This window comes from Spinacia oleracea, chromosome 1 (genome assembly GCF_020520425.1).
Source record: "Spinacia oleracea cultivar Varoflay chromosome 1, BTI_SOV_V1, whole genome shotgun sequence".
Taxonomy (NCBI): domain Eukaryota; kingdom Viridiplantae; phylum Streptophyta; class Magnoliopsida; order Caryophyllales; family Amaranthaceae; genus Spinacia; species Spinacia oleracea.
Window position 1 is genome coordinate 133,169,071 of NC_079487.1, and position 23,100 is coordinate 133,192,170.

General features: G+C 38.4%; 1 protein-coding gene across 1 annotated transcript; it reads left to right on the forward strand.

Annotated features, from left to right (window-relative positions):
* Window positions 1-232: 232 nt before the first annotated feature.
* On the forward strand, window positions 233-15,436 carry LOC110799235 (alpha-glucan water dikinase, chloroplastic). The gene is made up of 33 exons (XM_022004454.2): window positions 233-719; window positions 2,936-2,977; window positions 3,115-3,227; window positions 3,320-3,398; window positions 3,552-3,643; window positions 3,760-3,907; window positions 4,610-4,834; window positions 4,922-5,263; window positions 5,350-5,457; window positions 5,567-5,665; window positions 5,804-5,941; window positions 6,076-6,167; window positions 6,595-6,729; window positions 7,743-7,905; window positions 8,005-8,094; window positions 8,170-8,355; window positions 8,978-9,040; window positions 9,128-9,190; window positions 9,305-9,364; window positions 9,461-9,613; window positions 10,191-10,274; window positions 10,981-11,157; window positions 11,247-11,353; window positions 11,612-11,825; window positions 11,923-12,026; window positions 12,157-12,292; window positions 12,420-12,545; window positions 13,014-13,124; window positions 13,566-13,664; window positions 13,803-13,976; window positions 14,065-14,157; window positions 14,281-14,396; window positions 14,771-15,436. Exons 1-33 carry the CDS (start codon window positions 474-476, stop codon window positions 14,973-14,975), a joined length of 4,383 nt encoding a protein of 1,460 aa, XP_021860146.1. The 5' UTR covers window positions 233-473; the 3' UTR covers window positions 14,976-15,436.
* Window positions 15,437-23,100: the final 7,664 nt, after the last annotated feature.

Consider the following 23,100-nt stretch of genomic DNA (forward strand, 5'->3'; position numbering starts at 1 on the left):
TTATAAAAATTCACTTCTCTAAAAAAAGTTTAAAAAATCTAAAGTTGGTACTCCCAACGCAGGGGTCCCACATTTCGGATCCCCCGCCTTCATAATTCGCACGTGAGAACCTTACCACCCTCTACGTGGAGCATCAGCACCTGCCACGTGTCCTCCTTGTCACGACAAAAGCGCTAAAACTACGTCGTTTCAATTTTGTATAAAACTAATAAAAGGAAAAAAAAATCCCAAAAATCCTGAGGTCTCAGTCCCACCTTTTTCAGTCACTCTTTTTCTCCCCAAATTCAATTGAATTCCTTACTTATAGGAGAAAATTCATATTCTTTCCTTCAATAAAAATCCAATCGTTTTCCATTTTGGGTTTCTATTTGTAGTAAGGAATTCCAATTCTTTTGTAATATAAATTGGGAATTTTTTGAACTTTTTTTATGAATTAATTGTGAGAAACATTAAGAGTGGAAAATTAATTGAGAATGAGTAATTTAATTGGGAAGAATGTAAGTTTGTCGTTGTTGGAGCATCAAAGCAAGATAAATTCTGGGATTCCAATATTGAAAGCTCAAGCAACATCAAAGTTAAGGAATTCCAACAATACTGTATTTAGTAAGCAATTTTATGGGAAGAGTTTGAGATCTTGCACGAATCCCAAGAATTTCATGGCTACTCGTCGGTTTTCTTATGTTGCCCGTGCTGTTCTTGCTGCTGATCCTGCTTCTCAGGTATACAGTTCTATCCTTTGTTCTTTTTCCCTTCATTTTGATTTTTATCTTTTTAATGGCTTCGCTTTCGAAATAATATGCCACATTTGATTTTAATGGTGTAGTTTAACGGTAAACTTGTCTTACCTTCTTACCTAAGTACGGAATAATACTTATGGAGTTTCCATAATTATCTATTTACACTTTATATTTTGAATTCTTCGTTAAGAGGACCATCAAACCTTTGGGTGCAGGTGCACCTGAGGCCTGAGTGCATCTAGTTATTGTTTTGGACTTTTGGTATATCCTAAAATGGAACAATTGCAAACGTTTTTTATTTGTAAATTTGGTATCATCTAATGATGGACATTGGTGATCGTATTGCTTTTGGGTGTTTACAGAAGCAACCTTTTCAAATTTCACAATTAAAGGTGGTTACTTTTGGTTAAAAAAATGTGCATATTTGGAAGTGTTAAACAAGACCTTATGTTTAAGCAACTCCTTCTTTTGATTGTATTTTTTCCTGTTTTTAGAATGTCAATGCATATTTCTTGCCGTGTCAGAAATCAAAGACAATGTTGTTCATCATTTTAATCAAACGACTTAGAAATCATTAGGATGATTGTATTCACGTTTAATGGATACGTCGTACAAACTTATCTTTGGTGTTGGGGTTCTGTATGGTGACGCCTGTACGTATACTCTCTTTATCTGGAAATATAATGTGATTATAGTTTTAGTCACATTATGTGATATGTAAGGATATCCTGAAAAAAGAACTCACATCTTCTGAAATAGTAATGTCATCCTTATAGGAGGTCCTTCTAAAGTTATGTCATCCTTAATTACGAGGATTGGGTGTATTGGGACAATGTGACAATTAATTGCGGCATAAGAGTATAAAATACAGGTTTTTAAGTTTGTACTTGTACTTGTGATGTCTAGTTTAGTCAAACTAGAATGTGTTTCTTAGCTATACAGTTTAGGATATGATCATTCTTAAGTGTATATTAATATGTGAATACGTTCATTGGTATGTATACAAATATACCTTTTCGGTTTTCACATGTCTTTCTCGAGGAGGAAAAAAAGAACAAATGTCTTATGCTTATCATGCTATCAAGAGCAGGTTATGACGCCGATTATCAGTTACCTGGTGTGGTGATTTGTTGTTTCTAATGTTAGATAAGTTTTTGGAGAAGCCAACATTTATTTGCAAAGTACGCAATAGCAAAATATATGGTTGGTATTGATCACGAAGAAGGCATCCTTCCTTCCTCATTGTGCCAATTCTCACTATCCTCATCAGCTTCTTCACTTGCTTCACCAGAGACCACTGCACGCAATGCAAGCCTTTGATTTTGTTACTCAGTGAGACCCTGCAAGAATGCCTGAGATTAGAGTACATTTCTTTGATCCTCACTTCTCCATTAATACCCTCAACTGCCACTCTGATTTTCACTGTTATTTTCCATCTCACTCCACTGTTATCTTCCAGCTCATTCTATTGCAATATTGCAGTGATATCAGCTACATTAACATCAGCACTTCAGCAGTACATGAAATCTGCATGAAGAATCCTTGACCCATCTCCCATAAATGTCCTTGCATATTCCAGCATTCCCTGTATTGAGTTTAGGTTTTGGGGTTTGAGGAATGGGAAAGGGCTTTGAATGATAAAATTATTGGATAAGCCATCAGATTTATTGTCAGAGAGAAACATCTGTTTAGAATCACAGGGATTGATATTCACATTTATCTTGATGTGACAAGAAATCAAGCAGTAGTATATGTGAGTTTGCTGCGTAAGTGTCAATTTCTTGGAAAATAATAGTAGAACCAAAAGAGCTTGTATAGTTGTATTCAAGACATATCGTAAGCCGTTGTCTGCCCTTTGGTGTAGGGAGTCAGTCAGTCAAAGATCTCCTTGAACTATAACGTCCAGATTTAGCATTATAATAAGCTCCTTGTCTTTTGTGTTAGGCTTTGGACTAATTTCTGCATTTGATTTTGAGCTGTATTTTTCTTAACTGAATTTGTTTAATAAGGAGACTGTAGCACCTACCCTGACACAGAATTTTGAGTCCTGTCAAAATAAGTTTTTCACATTGGTGCTTATGTTTCTGTATGTGTCAGTTATAAATAGTAAAAACCTAGGTGATTGGATGCTAGGGCGTTGCTTCTAACACTGTGTTATCTTTGTAACCTTTCATTCTGATGGTCTCTGTTTATTGCAGCAAGCCGACAAATACAATCTTGATGGAGATATTGAACTGCAGGTATGAAGGATTTAAAGTCAATTCTGTAATTTTCATTTATTTGTGTCTTGATGACCAACTGTCTATAGCTGGAGTTTTCCTTCGTTTAATACACTGAACTTTCAAAAGGTCAATCTGACACATTGTCATTTCATCAGGTTTCAGTGAGCCCTATGTCATCTGGGTGCATTTCTAAAGTGGAGATAGTGGTGACGAATAGTCATGATGACAATATGGTACTTCATTGGGGCGGGATACGTGATAGCAAAGAGTAATTTCACCAGTTGCCTAGCAATCTCTTGTTTCTTTAACAATATATTTGAACACAATTGAGGACGATATTTTTTTTAATTCTTTTTTTAGGAAATGGGCGCTTCCTTCACGTAGACCTGATGGTACCAGAGTGCACAAAGATAGGGCACTGAGAACCCCATTTCAAAAGGTAAGTTTGGTGCTTTATAGAAAAATGCTAGCTATTCCATTAGCATATCCCTTTTATATGATATAGAGTTGCTTTGGGTCTACCTGGCACTGCATTCACGGTATCGTATGTTACGCATGATCCTAATGTATATTTGCGACTTTGTGTTTACAGTCAGGTTCTGGTTGTTCGTTGACAATAGAGATTGATGATCCAGCAGTGCAAGCTATCGAGTTTCTTATTTTAAATGAAGCCCGGAATATATGGTGAGTTAACATTGTTTCTCTCTATCCGTTATTAGTTTTCCGAGTGTATAGTTTCATTAAATAACCAATAAATTCTTCTGATATATGTTTCTCAAAATCTACTGTCGTGTTGGTAGGTTTAAGAATAATGGGCAGAACTTTCATGTAAGGTTGCCTAGGAAATCTGAGCATGCTCAACAGGTTCCCGAGGATCTTGTGCAGGTTCAAGCTTATCTCAGATGGGAAAGAATGGGTAAACAAATGTATACCCCTGAGCAGGAAAAGGTAAGCAGTTTCTATTTATATGTGAAGCATGTAGAGTTTATGGGATATTGATCGAGGAAATTGAGGCTGTTTTGCCTTGTTGTGGGGATTGGGAGTAGGTTGAACTTCATTCTGTAATATGCTTCATCTTCTGCCTTTTCTTCCTTCTTTCCATGCATGATGTTTTTACAAGAATGTTATGATATTAGCACTGCAATCACTTGTATGAATCTCCTTATAAAGGTGGCACCATGGTTAGTGTATTTGATGAATGCTTCTGGATGTCTCTCTCCAAAAGACTTACAAAACTCGTATCAATAATTAATTTTCGTCTTTAAATTGATCAAAACCCTATATTCCATGAATTTGAAGTAGGGATGCAAAAGTAAAAGGTTAAAATGCTGAGGATGCTTGAGCCCAAAATCACTATTATACAGTGAAATATATACGGGGAAGCAAGAGTGCCCTTACCCCCCTTGAAATATTCTCCCCCCCCCCCCCCCCTATCTAGTGTGATTTTTCTTCCTATGCGTGCACTTACGAAGGATTTTCGTCAGATCCTCGATATTGGGGGTCCATACTGGGTGGTGGTGTGAAGTAAAATTGACCTCTGATAAAATGACGAATGCTTGATGGTGTTTCTTCTTTACCAAATACGATATTTTAATTTCTATGAGTTTTGTTGATTCAATGAAGTTAACCCCATAACCATCTTTCTTATAGGTGGAATATGAAGCAGCTCGTGCTGAGTTAATGGATGAGGTAGCCAGAGGTGTTTCTATACAAGAACTTCGAGAACGGTTAAAAAAAGGAAGTAATGCAAGTGAAGATAAAGGACAACCCCCTTCAAAATCTGAAAGCAGAATCCCAGATGATCTTGTATCTATTCAATCTTACTTAAGATGGGAAAAAGCTGGGAAACCAAACTATTCTTCAGATGAGCAAAGTGTAAATTTCAATTCTCTGTACTTCTTGATTTCTCCCCTCTCTTTTTCCTCATTCCAGCAAACATACTAATTTGAATTTCATCAACAGAGGGAATTTGAGGAAGCAAGAAAAGAGTTGCAGAGGGAACTAGATAAAGGTGCTTCAGTAGATGATATACGAAAGAAAATTGCCAAAGGAGAGATAAAAACTAGGGTTACAAAGCAGGTGGAGAAACAAAGAAATTATTCTTCAGAAAGAATACAGCGCAAAAAGAGGGATCTGAAGCAGGTTATTAGTAAACATACTGCTGAACCAGTGGACAATGTATCCACAAAAGTCACAGATCCGAAAACCTTATCTGCAGTTGAGCTTTTTTCTGAGGCGAAGCAAGCTCAAGATGGCGATCTTCTTAGAAAAAAGATGTTTAAGCTTGCTGACAAGCAACTTCTGGTGAGTGATTGTGTCATTATTGTTAAATGTCTTCTTTCAAGGAAGTTCCAGCTGTGTGAAGCTTAAAACTCTTTTCCTTTCTTAAGGTACTTGTGACTAAGCTTGATGGAAAAACAAAGGTATGTCTAGCTACAGATTTCAAGGAGCCTCTCACTCTTCACTGGGCTTTATCGGCAAAAGGAAATGAGTGGTCGGTAAGTACTAACTTGCTAATGTGGTAATCAACTTGCAATGAGAAATTGAGAACTGGTTTTCTACTCTCCCCGTATTCTAAATCAGTGAATTTTCTATCAATGTTTGCAGCAACCACCTCAGAGTATCCTTCCACCAGGTTCATCTTTACTAGATAAGGCTGCAGAGACGCAGTTTGTCAGTGTCTCCTCTGATGATTCTTCCCAGCAGGTGTGATCCAGAACTTATTTTAGTTGTTATTCTGTGAGATCTTGAAGTAATTTGACAAAATCTAGAAGGTTGATGTTTACATCAGATATTGAATACATGATAAAAGTTGTGGTTAACACTACAATACTAATTTTGCAGTTTCCGCTTCAGTCATTGGAGATAGAAATTGAAGGTGATGATTTTGTAGGCATGCCTTTTGTCCTAGTATCTTCTGATAACTGGATGAAGGACAATGGGTCAGACTTCTATGTGGACATTCGTGTCAAACCCAAACAGGTTTGTTATTTCTATGCTTGAATTATTGTGCATGCTTTTCAATGTTAAATGCCTATGTATATATTTTCTCCTATTTTGTTTTCACCTGGCACTGAAAATGTACTGCATGTCTCCCTAAAAATTCATTTCTACAGAAGGATGCTGGTGATGGAAATGGGACTGCAAAGTCGCTGCTGGAAAAGATAGCTTCACTGGAGAGTGAAGCACAAAAATCTTTTATGCATAGGTTAGTTGGATTTTGAAGAGATCAAATCTTTGAATGATGGATACTTTAACTCCTATTTTATTTTATTGGGACACCTCAAACTTTGAAAAACCTCAATTTTGCCTCTAGTACACAATTTCACGTTGATTTATGCCTACATCTCTCAACTTGCTTCCGTTGCTTTGTACTATGCTTTACTTGAAAGGAAGCTCTTTTCTATTTGTCCTTTTGAGCTGCTTAACTTGTGTGCTCATTTAATTATTTTCTGTGGTGTCTGAAAATTCTGCAAGAGGGAAAAATTATCTGGTAAAAAGAAAAATAGGACGGATGTTGGAAGTCTTGAAGTTTGATCTGAAAGTCATTTGCTGTTCTTCAATATTTGAAAAATGAACTTCTCGAAGCAGCGAACATGTAATATGTTATGTACGTCTTATTCTGTTCTTTCCAGGTTCAACATTGGAGCAGACTTGCTTGATGAAGCCGTGGATGCTGGTGAATTGGGTCTTGCTGGAATTTTAGTATGGATGAGATTTATGGCCACAAGGCAGCTAATTTGGAACAAAAATTACAATGTGAAGCCACGGTAATTTTCTTTCTACTAAGTCGTGGGATCTTATTTTTGTGATTGAAAGTGCTTTAGAAGCTCTAGACGAACAAGCTTGACATTCCCTTGAGGTCTCTTCTGCTGCAATTATCTTGCATGTAAATCTTACCTTTTTTCTGACGGAAAAGGAAAGTGTTCATTAATGTAAAGCCTTGTGTCATCTAGAATCAAAAGCTCTCAAAACAAGAGCAAATCTAAAACATGAAAAACAAATCCCTTCTCCTTAACAACTAGTAAATTACAAAACATACTCAAGAATGGCTTTAGAACCATGATATATGTGTTACCATGATACAACTTCAATGTCAATGCATCTTTGAGTTGAATGGAAACCCACATTGTCAATGTTATAGCTGTCTTGAAAACAATTCTGCTTCATGTTTGAGATTGGTCTAAAAACACGCATCCATCATAGAAATTAGAGGAATTTTACCATGGAATACACCGACACATACTCTCGCCTACTCGAATTTAAAGTTACCGAAAAGGAGAGCCTAACTGATAAAAAACAAACTAACTACACTGAAAGTGTAGATTTATTGAAATTACGACTAAAAACTGAAATACCAAAGAGGGTGAGAGATAGCCAAATTTGGCTATGTCTAAAGACTGAAAACCCTAGACAGAGGGAGAGGAGAAGAGAGAAACTTCATGAACATATTCAGGAGTTAGATCATGAACATTCGTGGACCGAAAGCATACAAGTGCCTATGTAAAAGAACATGACATTGTGATAAAAGAAATGAGATATGTTTTCTCATTATGTAACAATAGTTTAATAATAATAAAATTAATAAAAATATATCTCATGTTTTTTTATCACAATGGGATGTTCTTTAACATATGCACTTGTGTTCTTTTGGAGCAAAATGAAACTTGTGCACCCTTGTCTATAGTTTGAGCATTGATTTCGGGTAAATATTTGAACAATTATAGCTGTCCTTTATCTTTTCTGCTTACTAATTTATGTTCTTCTCTTGTTTGTTTTGCAGTGAAATAAGTAAAGCTCAAGACAGACTTACAGATAATCTCCAGAACGTATTCAGAAGCCAGCCTCAGCACCAGGAACTTATCCGAATGATAATGTCGACTGTTGGTCGTGGAGGCGAGGGGGATGTTGGACAGAGAATTAGAGATGAAATTTTGGTCATTCAGGTCAGTTTTGGGTCTATAGCACATGTCTATTTTTGTTTTGGTTCCCCTTCTTTGTGACAGATTGTAGAGGTCATATGTTGCATAATTTGGTAATTGCAGAGAAACAATGATTGCAAGGGTGGAATAATGGAAGAATGGCACCAAAAACTGCACAACAATACCAGTCCTGATGATGTTGTCATCTGTCAGGTATTGTAAAAGGAAATGGCAGTTCTTTTTTCTTCTCTTAGAGAATATATTTTGCTTACAGATTTTCTGTTTCAGGCATTGATTGATTACATCAAAAGTGACTTTGACATCAGTGTTTACTGGAAAACATTAAATGAGAATGGGATTTCTAAAGAGCGCCTTCTCAGTTATGACCGAGCTATCCATTCTGAACCTCACTTCAGAAGCGAACAGAAAGAAGGGCTTCTGAGGGATCTTGGACATTATATGAGAACACTGAAGGTAGTCATCACCCTGTCTTAATCAAAGTTGTTTCTGCATGTCTACTGACCAAACCCTTTTGACATTACTATATACTCTATAAATTGCAATCGTCTGAAAACTATAGAAATGGATCTTAATGTATGCCATTTCTATCAATTAATATGAACCACTGTACCTTTGGTCCAGAGAGATACAGGGATCCGTCATATATCTGGCTTATGTGTTGCTTTTGAAAATGTGCCTGATTCTGCTAAGCATCAACATACGGGGAGGGGCTGTTAGGTAGAAGCATTATAATTTAGTTCTTAGTAGCTTTAAGAAGAAGGTAGCTAGTAAGTTAGAGAAAATGCTTTTTTCGAGAAGTATGCTGGATGATACAGAGTTGATTGTTAGGTTGTTTTACATTTTGGGAGAGAGAAACCCTCTCAAAAGCTTATTTTATTGGTATAGATTTTTCCACGGATGAATCAATCAAGCTCATCTTCTTCCCTTAATCTTACATTTTATCTCTTAATTCTGTCCAAAGCTAAGTTGGTTCCTAGCAGATTCCCATCATATTTTTGTTCGTATTCCAATCCCTCTCGATGTTATAGATGTTGTTTTGCAACATTAAATCAACTTGGATAGTTGGATTATGCAGGCAGTTCATTCTGGAGCAGATCTGGAGGCTGCTATTTCAAATTGCATGGGATACAAAACTGAGGTATTGTCAGTCACCTGCATTCTTCTACACTGCTCATTTGCTCAGTTCTTTTTTGAAGACATGTTATTTTATATATGATAACCTCAGGGTCAAGGTTTCATGGTTGGCGTGAACATAGATCCTCTTCCTGGATTGCCGGCTGGATTTCCGGTATTTTTTTTTTACTATTGTCCATTTCTGTTGCTTGCTTCTCTGTTGGTTCTATGTCAGATGTATGCTAGGTACACTTTTCAAGTAATGTTGTATATCCTTATTTTTTTGCAGGATTTGCTTCAGTTTATTTTGGTACATGTGGAAGATAAGAATGTGGAGCCACTGCTTGAGGTACCAAGACTATACATCTTCGCATCTCTGGTTCACTTTATCTCTTATTTTGTTTAAAACTTACTTTTTACCTAAATCTGACCTAATAATACGCAGGCATTACTAGAGGCACGACAGGAACTCCGGCCATTGTTGTTCAAGTCTCACAGTCGACTGAAGGATCTAATATTTTTGGATATTGCTCTTGATTCTTCTGTGAGGACAGTCATTGAAAGGGGTTACGAGGAGCTGAATAACGCTGGACCTGAGGTATACATTGATTGGATAATCATTTTTCTAGTGGTTGAAATTTTGGCAGCTTCATGTTCTGAGGTCAATTTTGAGAGTTGTTGCTCCTTGTGCTCCCTTAATTTTAATGATAAGAGATTTTGGAAAAGGTCCAAGTTCCATTTGAACTGGTCCTAAGGATATTAGAAAGGAAACGGTGTATTATGTGCAAAACATGGTGTAAAAAGAAGCTTGGATCTGAATTAAATGATGTCAATTAAATCTATGGAAACACATAGCTAGTGAATTGGGACGATAATTCATGTTTAAAGAAAAATCTACAGAGTACATATATTCAGACCGCTTTACCTGCAAAAGCTGTTTTAGTTATTGGCTGATTTCTGATTTTAACATCTCACAACACATATACTGATATCCTGCCTGTCTCCCTGTTGGCGGATTGTGTTCCAATCTAAATGTGCATGTCATCTCCCCCCCCCCCCCCCCCCCCCTCTTTTCCTAGTTAAGTATTTGTCATTTATATAAGAACTCGATAGGTGTTTGAGAAGGGTATAATGGTATATTTCTAACAACTCTTGTTGTTTGTGAGTTTATGCAGAAAATTATGTACTTCATTTCCATGGTTGTTGAAAATCTTGCTCTTTCATCAGATGACAATGAAGATCTTGTCTACTGCATAAAGGTATTTAGCAAATGAAGAGCTTCAATGGATGTATACAAGTATACAACTTTGTCATTGCTTCTACTATATTTTAAAAGATTTCAGAGGACTCATGCGAGTATTTGCCTAGTTTTCAGACTATATTGCCTTAATGTTTAGTGTATTGGCTCACAATATATTTCTTGATGCTTTTCTCCCTTTCTAATTAAAGATTGATCAATATGATTATGGTAGCTTGGAAGATATAATTAGGATGTTCAATTGATAGTACCTATGCTGACTGGAGAACAAGTTGACAAATGCTTGTTGCTTAGGGTTTCTGGTCTGACATGTATCTTTTAGAACCATCTCTCAATAATTGGCTCAAAGATTTTGTAAAAAAACTTTGAGGTCGGGAGAGAGATTAAACAAAAAATTTGAGCTAGTAAAGTCACATCATGAAGTATGCCACTATTTGAATTAACACATGCTAGTTAAAATGACACTGATGGAGGCATGTTTTTTACAAAATTAAGTGCTTTGGTATTGGTAGTTGTTTCTCTAGGATGTGGATAAGTTCTTTGTTGTCAATTGTAACTACTCATGTTAATGAATAGGCCAGTGTACCGTGTTTTATAAGGACCTTTGGCAAAATCATTTCCTTTTTCTTAACCGCTTCATTAAATTAGTCTTTCATCCTCGTTGCAGAAGTTAATCTTTTAATAAATCGTTTTTTTAATTCTTGAAGGGATGGAAGCGTGCACTTGATATGTTATCGAGTAATGACAAAGATTGGGCATTGTATGCAAAATCAGTCCTTGACAGGACACGCCTAGCACTTGCAAGCAAAGCAGAGTTGTACCAACATATTTTACAGCCATCTGCAGATTACCTCGGCTCACTTCTTGAAGTTGATCAGGGGGCTGTAAGTCACTGATAGTCACTGTATCTAATATTTTGGCTGTTTTGTTTGATAATGCACTGAATTTTGCTATTCTTTTAACCTTACTGCAGCTCAGCATATTCACAGAGGAGATGATTCGTGCTGGATCAGCTGCATCTGTCTCTGCGCTTCTTAATAGACTGGATCCTGTTCTTCGTGAGACTGCCAATCTGGGAAGGTTAGTTTTACTGCTTTTAATCACCTTGCTCCCTACTGTAATTTCCACAGTGGTACTCAGACAACATTAACTTGATTAAAAAAAAAACTGTTCTATGTAGCTAGAACAACCGAAGGAATAATATGCACATTTTTTTTACTGCAATGGAAGAATTCTGAGTATTTGTATTCTAAAGTATATACTTCATGAAATCATATTTTAGTTTGTTTTAATAATGCCATCCATCGTACAATTTTAAACCTGAGCTTTGTCAACCAGTTGGCAGATTATTAGTCCAGTTGAAGCAGTTGGATATGTCGTGGTTGTTGACGAGTTGCTATCTGTCCAAAATAAAACATACGAACAACCCACTATTCTGGTTGCAAATCATGTAAGAGGGGAGGAGGAAATTCCTGATGGCACAGTTGCTGTATTGACACCAGATATGCCAGATGTGTTATCACATGTTTCTGTGCGAGCAAGAAACTGCAAGGTTTTTCAGCTTTTCCATTCCCCCCTTCAATATATTTGGCATTGAATTCTTGCACAATTCTGGATTCTTTAACATTTGAGACACTTTTTACATTTAGGTTTGCTTTGCTACTTGCTTCGATAGCAAAATTCTTTCTGAACTACAAGCAGCTGAAGGGAAGTTATTACGCCTCCAGCCAACGTCAACTGATGTACTCTACAGGTAACATTATCTTTTCACACTTTTTCCTTCTCAGATATGGTGCTGTTATCGCCATGATTTCTGGCTAACTATTTCTTGTTATGAAATTTACTACTGCACTTTCAGCTGATTCTTGTATTTTATTTCTCAGTGAGGTGAGTGAGGGTGAGCTCAATGGGGCTAGCTCAAGTGTGACAAGTGACGATGTTCCACCATCAATAAGTTTGGACAAGAAGAAATTTGGTGGTAAATATGCCATATCCGCAGATGAATTTACTAGTGAATTGGTAAGTGCTTCTAATTTTAGAAAGTTTGATTGCTTACTTTCTCCCTTTAGAGTGTTATACTGATAACATTAGAATTTTTTTGTTGTCCATATGATGTTTGTGTCATGATATTATTATTTCTTTCCAGGTTGGGGCAAAATCTCGTAATATCTCATACTTAAGAGGGAAAGTTCCATCATCGGTAGGAATCCCTACATCAGTGGCCCTACCATTTGGATCTTTTGAGGAAGTCCTTTCATATGGCCCCAATAAGGTGTTTTTCTTTACCTTCTTATTAATGTTATACAATGTTTCAGAACTTTTTATTACTTGAGATGATATGGGAAGTGAATTATGAAATGAAAGAGATGTATTTATTCATGTGGAATGAACATGCAAGCCCACTCTTTCCCCTCTGCTATCTTTCTCCCACGCTCCTTTCTATGATTGTTAACCAAACACATTGTTAAGGAATAGCAACTATTAAGAATTTGTCTCTCATTGGATTGATGATAACATTTTTCTAGCCATTATGACAATTATATAATTCCCAAGAATGGTAGGGAGTAAGTACCTTAAATAGGGGAAAATATGTTCCTTCACCTATATGAAGTTTAGCCATTATCTTATAATGTGTGAAATGCTGATTTCAGCAAATTTTAAAAAGAGATTGAGGGTGTGTATCTTTTTCTGTTTTGTTCAAGTAAGATTTATATGTGTTTCATACTTCCTATGTTGGCAGGGAGTGAATGACAAGTTGAAGATCTTGAAAAAGGAATTAAATGGCGGAGATGTTGGAGCTCTAGCAAAGATCCGTAGTACAGTTTTAGAACTTGTTGAACCACCTCAGTTGGTGAGGCCCTCTATGCTTCCGTCCTTTCCTTTTTATTTTTTAGATTTCTTGCCTACTCTGTGCTTCCTGTTGCATTGAAGAGAACATTTAAGATTATTAGTGGGCCAGGACACTCGAGGAAGAACCATGTGCCTCCTTATATCTCCTCCAACCTTTACAATCTCAGATTACTGCCATTTTTGTTAACCGTAACTGATGCAGACTCATGCAGTCTCCGTAAATGATAGTCACAATGTTCTGTCCTGAATAACAAAAAACATGACACCGGTTTACCAGATGCATTTATGTGTTGTGGACTTGTGGTAGGTGCATGCTCTTTGCATCACTTAGTTTTGAGTGGAATACCTAGCAATATTTTTATTGGATCATTTTCGTTCCTTTCATTAAGAAATGCGAGGGAATGCCTTTCAGATAATGTTACTGAGCACAATTATGATTCAGGTTGAAGAGCTTAAAACCAAGATGAAGGGCTCTGGAATGCCATGGCCTGGGGATGAAGGTGAGAAACGCTGGCAACAAGCATGGACATCAATTAAAAAGGTGAGACACATTTGGAGACGGGTTTTTACTTTTTACTTTTTACTGTTCCCATGTTCATGCTCAATATTCCAAAGGAGACGGGTTTTTACTTTTCACTGTTCCGAGACATGAAATCGAAATTGAATTTTCGTCTTACAGGTTTGGGCTTCCAAGTGGAACGAGAGAGCATACTTCAGTACAAGAAAAGTCGGGCTAGATCATGAATATCTCTGCATGGCTGTCTTGGTTCAGGAAATCATTAGTGCTGATTATGCCTTCGTTATTCACACAACCAACCCGTCTTCTGGGGATTCATCAGAAATATACGCTGAGGTAGTGCAGTTTCTACCTCTGTAGATCCCATTCATAATTATTGTACCATTTCCTAGAATATAATTGTGTGAACATTTCATTGGCGTAGGCTGTGAAAGGACTTGGAGAAACTTTGGTTGGGGCCTATCCAGGCCGTGCTTTAAGCTTCATCTCCAAAAAAAGTGATCTCAACTCGCCAAAGGTAACTTCTTTTCTGATTTTGACACATGACCATTTAATTACATGTTGATATTCATTCAAGTATGCATGTTTTTATCTATGAAATTGAGAAAAGAAATTGTAGTGATGAAGTTTGATATTGTAGGTTTTGGGATACCCAAGTAAACCTATTGGTCTCTTCATAAAACAATCCATCATTTTCCGATCTGATTCCAATGGTGAAGATCTTGAAGGCTATGCTGGTGCTGGACTCTATGACAGGTATATTGCTAATATCAACTCTTTGTGTCCCTGAATAATCATCCTGTTTGTCTTTTTGGGGAATTTTCATCACAACTAGCTTTTTGTGTCAAATTTCAACACTTACTAGTTAATATCTCTGTTTTACGTTCATTTTTTTAATTAACATTGAACTACTTTGCTTAATCCCCGGGCAAATAGCAAATAAGAAGATTATCCAGGGACGGAGGAGCTCTGTATTTGATTTGAATTTAACACTGCTCAGTTCTTTGGTTATCTTTGTATACTGCAAGTTCCAGGAATATAAGTTGCAGAAGTTACTTGAATTGGAATGTCCATAATTTAATGATTATTACTTTTGGTGCTAATATTTGGCTAATCTTGTTCCTGAATAGTGTTCCAATGGATGAAGAAGAAAAAGTCGTGCTAGACTACTCAGACGACAAATTAATGAACGACAGCAACTTCCGTCAATCAATACTCTCAGGCATCGCAAAGACAGGAAGCGCAATTGAGGAGTTGTACGGATCTCCTCAAGACATAGAAGGTGTTGTCAAGGATGGGAAGATATATGTTGTACAAACGAGACCACAGATGTAATACTCGTTTCATTTCTTGCCTCCTTCTCCAAGAAACCTTCCATTTAGGCGCGTCTCAACTCCATGAGATAAATAGTTTGGAATGCAGGACAACGGAAACTCATGCTATTGAAGTTCCAATAGTTGAAGAAGAAACCCGTGAATGGACGATGGAAGACGATGAAGAAACGAGGCAAGTTGAACTAACAAGTCTAAATTTTTTACCACATCTGTTTTCTTTGATCAGGAAGTATGTATGCTTTGGCTGATGAAGAACGGGTTTGGATTGAGCGGCTGCGAAGTTTAATAATTAGGAGAATAAAACACAGGTATATCTCTATGTATAAGTCTAAGTTAAGTTAAGAACAAAAGGCTAAAGGTATTCTGAAGCCTTATTATACAGAACTAATTCAGTTCATATGTATGTATAGCAATAGAAACTTGCCAGAATGGCATATTAATAAAAATTATCTTATTACATTATTTACTACGGAGTAGTTCATAAACGGCCAACTTGGACAGTAAAAAAGAAAAAAAGAGAGCTTTTGTAAACATGTCTGCCAACTGGTTCTTTGTTCGAACACGAACAAGAGTGACTAAACCTTGCAACAACAATTCTCGAACGAGGTGATACGGCCACAACGAGCGCACTTTGGAGGACCGGAACTATTACGTGAAGGTGGTCGCTTTGTTGAAGCTGAAGATAGTTGTGCTGCAAAACTGACGACTTCAGACTTAACACGACAATGTCTTTCTTCTTGGATTGCTAAGGAAAAAGCCGTGTTGAGATAAGGAAACGGATCCATACCCAAGATTTGTGTTCGTAAATGACTATACTGCTCATCATCAAGACCAAGCACAAAATCACGGGTTTTATCCCGTTCCATACGAGCACGCAACTTAGCAGCAGCCGCACAAGTACACCCATATGTTAAATATTCGGATCCATATAGTTCATACCATAAGGTATTGAACTTATTATAGTACGAAACCACACTCATCTCCCTTTGTCGGAGTAATTGGTACTCGGATTTTAATTGATTCAAACGAGGACCGTTGTTAAAGATCGAGTACCGTTCTTTTAGATCTAACCAGAGTTCCTTAGCAATCTTATGTCCGACAATACTAGGTTGAATAGACTCGTCAACAGAATTAAACAACCAAGAACAAATAGTCGAGTTATTCGATTTCCATGCAAGAAACTCAGCACTTTTTTCATCACTAGGTTTCGTGATTTCATCGTTGATAAAACCGAATTTGTTACGTCCCTCTAAAGCATTGGTGACGGCCTTAACCCAAACACCATAATTTTCACCCTTTAATAAGTATGTTGTGAGTGAATTACTAGGCCCTTCCGAAGGATGTAAATAATAAATCGAAGATGGGTCATGAATTAGTTGTAAATTGTTTTCTGTTTTGTCACCCATGGTAAACAGATTCAATAAAAAAATAAGTGAAATTCCGATCAAAAGAACTAGCTACCTGATTGATGTGCGCGCAGCGGACAACCACCAAGGAACAGAGCTGCAACCGTTAGAGACACCGCAGATGGTGGTTGAAGGTGGTTTCCACGGCTGATCAGGTGCGCTTGAAGACAAAGGGAGTGACGAGAAAAATAGACAACCAGATAGGAGGGAAGGGAAATCTAAGAGGATAGGAAGATTATTATATTATACTTTTGTACGTCGTAGAATTTGAGCTTAAGACAACTACAGGAAACCTAATTACACAAAACTTAGGAAGCAAACTAAATACACAAACAAAACATGTTTCCTAAACATTCTATGTTGATACTTAAACTAAGTGATGGAGAGAAGATAATAACGATTCTATTATTAGATGTCTTTACCTTTTTTGAGGGAAATTAAATGTTTTTATCTAGTGGTTAAAACGGAGTGATTTATATTGTCTTTGCGGTTCATTCGCATCAAAAAGAAGTTTTGTTAATGTTATGGGTCGTTTTGTATGACGTGAGATCGACGCATGAACGGGTCAACGTGAATCAGATCGTACCAGTTAGCTCCTACTTTTAGGGAGTCGTTGTGGCTGAGTCAAGGTCAAATCAGTTAGAGAAGGTCAAGGAAGCGGTTTAGAAGATCGTGGAATCAGTTGAGCAATTCAAGGAGCATTACTAGCACAACTATCTCAACAATACAAGACCTAGAGTTCTATATAAAGACCCTCATCACCTAAGACTGAGGGCGATGGGATTCTCTCTCCTTCTATTAGCTATTTATCTCCTTCTCACATTATTAACTACGGGCCTATCATGGTAGCCTTGCCCGGAGCTCCTGCCATCATCAAGAGGGAGCTTCCCTTTTAACCTCCACCTAGACTTTCCACTTAGACTATTACCCTTTATCATTTATCCTATGCCTCTGTATTATCCTAATGAAGAGACCTTCCTCCTAATATGGTTTGTGCCGCAAAAGTAACCTACCGCCACATTGTCATATATTTTCTTAGACCTTCTTTAATTACCCTCTGCCAATTTATGTATTCCATTCGTACTCTGCGATACCTTATACTCATGCTTAATTAGTAGTTACGTTTACATACATGAAAATACACTGATGTACTTGTATTCAACAAGGCTTTTTACGCCAGCAACATAGTGGATTGGTGGACTCATGGCCACCCGCGGTTTTTATCCCTTTCGGGTTTTCCGCGTCACCATCTCTTGTCTCGTCTCTCTTTATTTCCGTCATTTATTTCTTGTTATTTACACTCTCTATTTTATCTAGTCGTCTATGTCCCAACCAAAGGTCGTCCATACGAAATTTGGCATAAACAGTTTGGCGCCGTCTGTGGGGAGATGGCTAGATTTATCTTCAAACACATATCCACAAATATCCTCCCAAACACAATATTCGACCCACTTGGGCTCACCAATAAAGTTACCGCCAGGCGAGGGATTGTTGTCATACTGTGTCGCCACCATGAGATGGAATGACGTCAGGACACATGTCATCAACATGACAAGTGTCGTCGACGGGTCAGGTGTCGTCGACGGTCAGGTGTCGTCGACGGATCAGGTGTCGTCGACCGGTCAGGAGTCACCGACGGGTCAGGTGTCGTCGACGGTCAGGTGTCGTCGACGGTCAGGTGTCGTCGACGGGTCAGGTGTCGTCGAAGGTCAGGCGTCGTCGACGGGTCAGGTGTCGTCGACGGGTCAGGTGTCGTCACCAGGCTCGTTAGTCGATGGAATATGGAATGACGTCAGGGTACATGTCGTCGCCAGATCAGGTGTCGACATCAGTAGGTGTCATCGCTAGAAGTGACGCGTCTGAGTGGTCGAATTCAACCTAGATGATGCATATCGTGACAACAACGGCACCAACGCTTGATGACATCGAAAATAGGTACTAATATTTGTAATATTCAATTCTAATCGTTTGGCCTCGTTTTAGAATACGTGACAGGTTTCGGTCTAGACGTCACGGACCATCATGTAGATGTCACCGCAAACAAGATACAATATGAGTTGTCTCGTACCTTGACAAGCTCCCGAGACGATTGACCACCTGACGTCGCGAAAAGTATGGTATAAAACTCAACCCCAAAGATTTTAATTTAAACTAATATTTTTTCTAGTCCTTGTTGTCACTAAAACAGATACGAACACGTGACATCACCCTCGAATGACATGACGTCAACATGTTTTCGTCCGACGTCACCTCCACATCAGTCGACGACGTCTCCATAGACGAAGGCGACAGATGGAGATTCAGCAACAAAGTTGTCGTCAATACTAGATTTTGTGGCTAACTTTTCTGGTGAACTCAGGGGAGCATATAGTATACTCTACCTCATTTGATTTTCATATAGTATACTTTACTTGATTTGTTTTTTATATAGTATACTGTGCTTGTTTTAATTTCCAAAAACACCTTAAAATATATGCTATGTGTTATTATCCCACTTTTTGTACTAACGTCGTCACCACTTGTCGTTTGATCACGTCGTGTCGCCAAGTATTGTCTACAGGTATTGACGTGTCGCTTGGCTGGGTCATGAGTACATCAGGCGACCGACGTTAGAAAGCAGGTGACAAGGTATTGCCTTGTCTACAGGCACTGATGTGTCGCTTGGCAAGGTCGTGAGTAAAGCAGGTGACCAACGTTAGAAGGTCGTGAGCATATAACAAGATGTTAGCCAGTGTTACACGAGGTCACAACACGACATGAGGTCACGACGGCACAACATGACGCCACGACAGCAAGGCACGACAGCAGGACCCGACCATTCTGGTTACCCCCATGACGACAAGAAGCTTCTTGGCGTTAAACATGGTACGTGGAAGTAATTATCGAACATCTTTATTTTAACAATATATTTCTTCGTAAGTTCGCCAACAGATCGTCGATACATGAATATCAATGGGGGCTAAAGGTACGAACGTACTTTCGAAGTAAGTTATCTTTTATTTATAATATATACGTATTGTCGCTGCCATGTACATCGCAGATCATGAGGGTCATCAACACAATCGAATGGTATGAGTGACTCAATTCGTTTATGTTAATTAGTGACGTCAAAATTTTATAAACTAACACCTCATACATGTTGAAATTTTCTCACATATCTTCCTTGATAACTATTTTTCATTCGCTAATGACATGCCGCGACTATACGCGTTAGTATGTATATTAATGACAACAGATTACCTTGATCATGACGGTAGCCCCGACGCCGCGAGATGGCAATGACCGATGACACGACGCCACCAGACTACCGAGAAAGCTAAGGAAATCGGAATGTCGAATAATCATCATCAATGACCATGATGACACATGAGTAACTTCTAAACTATTTTTCACACACTTTCTCATTTCAATTCATTCATTGTTGTTCTCTTGTATTAATATGTCTCGTATTCAACGTTCATCAAGTTAACTAATAAATTTTTGCATCGCACCGTGAATGTCTCAATTTCTCTAATGACTAAACCATTTTATCAAATCGTTTTGAGGTAATTTGACTTGACAGGACGTTTAGAGGTTGCATCATGCTGGCACGCATGTACGACGTCAAATATAAACGAACGTCATCATATCTGTGGCCGACTTCAGTCATGATATCTTCCTAAAGCCGCCACAGGGGGGCAAGATAGTACATACTCCCGTTCAGTTTAATATACTTGTTACAACTTTGAAATTTAACTGACGATGTGATACAATTTATTTTCATGATGATCTTGTCGTAAGATTTGGGTAACAGGTACGACGCTAAGACAAATGTACAAACATTGGGGGCTCAACTACTATCACATGTCGAAATAGGCGGATAAAGAAAAGTCATTGGGTTTCCCAAAGACGACAAGTGATAGGACGTCAATCGATTAACAAGAAAGGTAATTTATAAAGAGTTCACATGTATTTTAATTTACGACATATTGTAATGTAAGTTTGTCAAATGGTTTTACCAAAGACGTTAAGAAAAAGTCCACTTCTTAAGACAGTATAAGGAATTCACATTAACCATATGTTCTTTCTGGTGCCACATTGCGAGGATCAACCAATAAGCCGACCAACGTTGGAATGGACAGTATCAAGACCAGCGATGCGTCATCATTCAACGTGACGGGACGACGCCAAATGTGATGACGGTGGTACAAGCGATGACAATGATCTCAGGAACGAAAACAAGATCGGCGACGAGAGGTGTCACAACATCAGGACAATGCTGTTGATTGTAGAATCGTCATCAAGGGACAGTCAGCGACACGACGTAATTTCGTTACACGAGCCCATATTAAGTTATATCTAACACTTACTTCGTGCGTTGATTAATTTATTACATTTTTCACTACACTGCGATTAAAGTTCAATTTCAGTTTTTGTTATCTGTCGCATTGAATATATCCTTCCAAACGCAATTATATTATATTTATGTTTCATCTTATTTATTTGAAAATCAACGCTAACATCGCATCAAGCGAACGTCCACCTCTACCTTTTCTATTCTCTACAGATCACTTGTTGACGATATCACCAACGACAATAACAACTTACGACATCATCAGAAGACGACATCAACGAACGACGCTATCAACTACAAGCGACAACGTCTCCATGGTCATGACCCTTAAACTTATTGGATCCCAACGACGACATGTCGCTTCTAAGTGCGACCACTACAGACGACGCAGGTACTATTTATGTGCACATAACTTCGCTCTTTGAGTACCTAACAGGTGCCATCTATTCCACAACGAACAACAGAGACAGCGTAAACAACATCTTAAGCTAACGACGTGTATGCACCCTTGACGCTTGTCCAAACGCCTAACCAATCGCCAAATACAAAATAGAAAAACACACGTTTTTCCCCTTCAACACCGACGACAAACGAAGCCAGCCCAGAATACTCAAAACCTACTTAGACTACTGTTCCGAAAATCCCATAGGCTAAACTCTCCTTCCATAGACTGCACCATCGAAGCCTCTTATCCCTCGTCCTCATGTTATAGGAAACCTCACAACTCTTCGACTCTTCTTGACATTCGTCATAAGTTTGCTTCGAACAATCCACTTCATTTACCTGTAAATTCAACTTAGTCGCCTGCTACCTACCCTCACATGGCATTACATCCGACTAAAATAATTCGACCTTGTGCCCAATCGACGCAACTTCCTTCTCTAAATTCTTCGCATGACTACGAACAAACGAAGAGGCTTATATCGCATGCATACGATAGATGTCACACAACAGCGACACTAGAGGCACGCCTGTAAACATCAGATGACCGACTGAGATACAACAGTTGGCCATGACGCCTGTAAACATCAGACGACAGACTAAGATACAATCGTTGGCCATGACGCCCGTAAACATCAGACGACAGACTAAGATACAACAGTTGGCCATGACGCCTGTAAACATCAGAAGACAGACTAAGATACAACAGTTGGCCATGACGCCTGTAAACATCAAACGACAGACTAAGGTACAACAGTCGGCCGCGACGCCCGCAAATATCAAAAGACAGACGAAGATACAAAAGTTGGCCATGACGCCGGATACCTAACTAACGGCTATGTCTTAACATGTTTTCGCAAAGTTTTGTAAGAATTACACTATGTCGTCTTACGCTTGTTGAGAGAAACGATTCTTTCACAAGATGTCAGGTTTACATCTCATTAAGTTGAGGACACCAACATCGACATAAAGACACCAATATACGCGTGATGACATCGAGTGCTATCAGAAATCGTGGATGACACCAGGTGGTGACGTCATTGAACAGGATTAAGTACGAAAGACGACGGACAAGCCGAAGACAGTGACAGATTAGCGTCGATAACAAACGAACATGGTGACAAGCTTTGAAGATTATTTTCCTAACTTCCGACTTGCTACAATTAGGAAAATGGGGGCTATTGTTATGGGTCGTTTTGTATGACGTGAGATCGACGCATGAACGGGTCAACGTGAATCAGATCGTACCAGTTAGCTCCTACTTTTAGGGAGTCGTTGTGGCTGAGTCAAGGTCAAATCAGTTAGAGAAGGTCAAGGAAGCGGTTTAGAAGATCGTGGAATCAGTTGAGCAATTCAAGGAGCATTACTAGCACAACTATCTCAACAATACAAGACCTAGAGTTCTATATAAAGACCCTCATCACCTAAGACTGAGGGCGATGGGATTCTCTCTCCTTCTATTAGCTATTTATCTCCTTCTCACATTATTAACTACGGGCCTATCATGGTAGCCTTGCCCGGAGCTCCTGCCATCATCAAGAGGGAGCTTCCCTTTTAACCTCCACCTAGACTTTCCACTTAGACTATTACCCTTTATCATTTATCCTATGCCTCTGTATTATCCTAATGAAGAGACCTTCCTTCTAATATGGTTTGTGCCGCAAAAGTAACCTACCGCCACATTGTCATATATTTTCTTAGACCTTCTTTAACTACCCTCTGCCAATTTATGTATTCCATTCGTACTCTCCGATACCTTATACTCATGCTTAATTAGTAGTTACGTTTACATACATGAAAATACACTGATGTACTTGTATTCAACAAGGCTTTTTACGCCAGCAACATAGTGGATTGGTGGACTCATGGCCACCCGCGGTTTTTATCCCTTTCGGGTTTTCCGCGTCACCATCTCTTGTCTCGTCTCTCTTTATTTCCGTCATTTA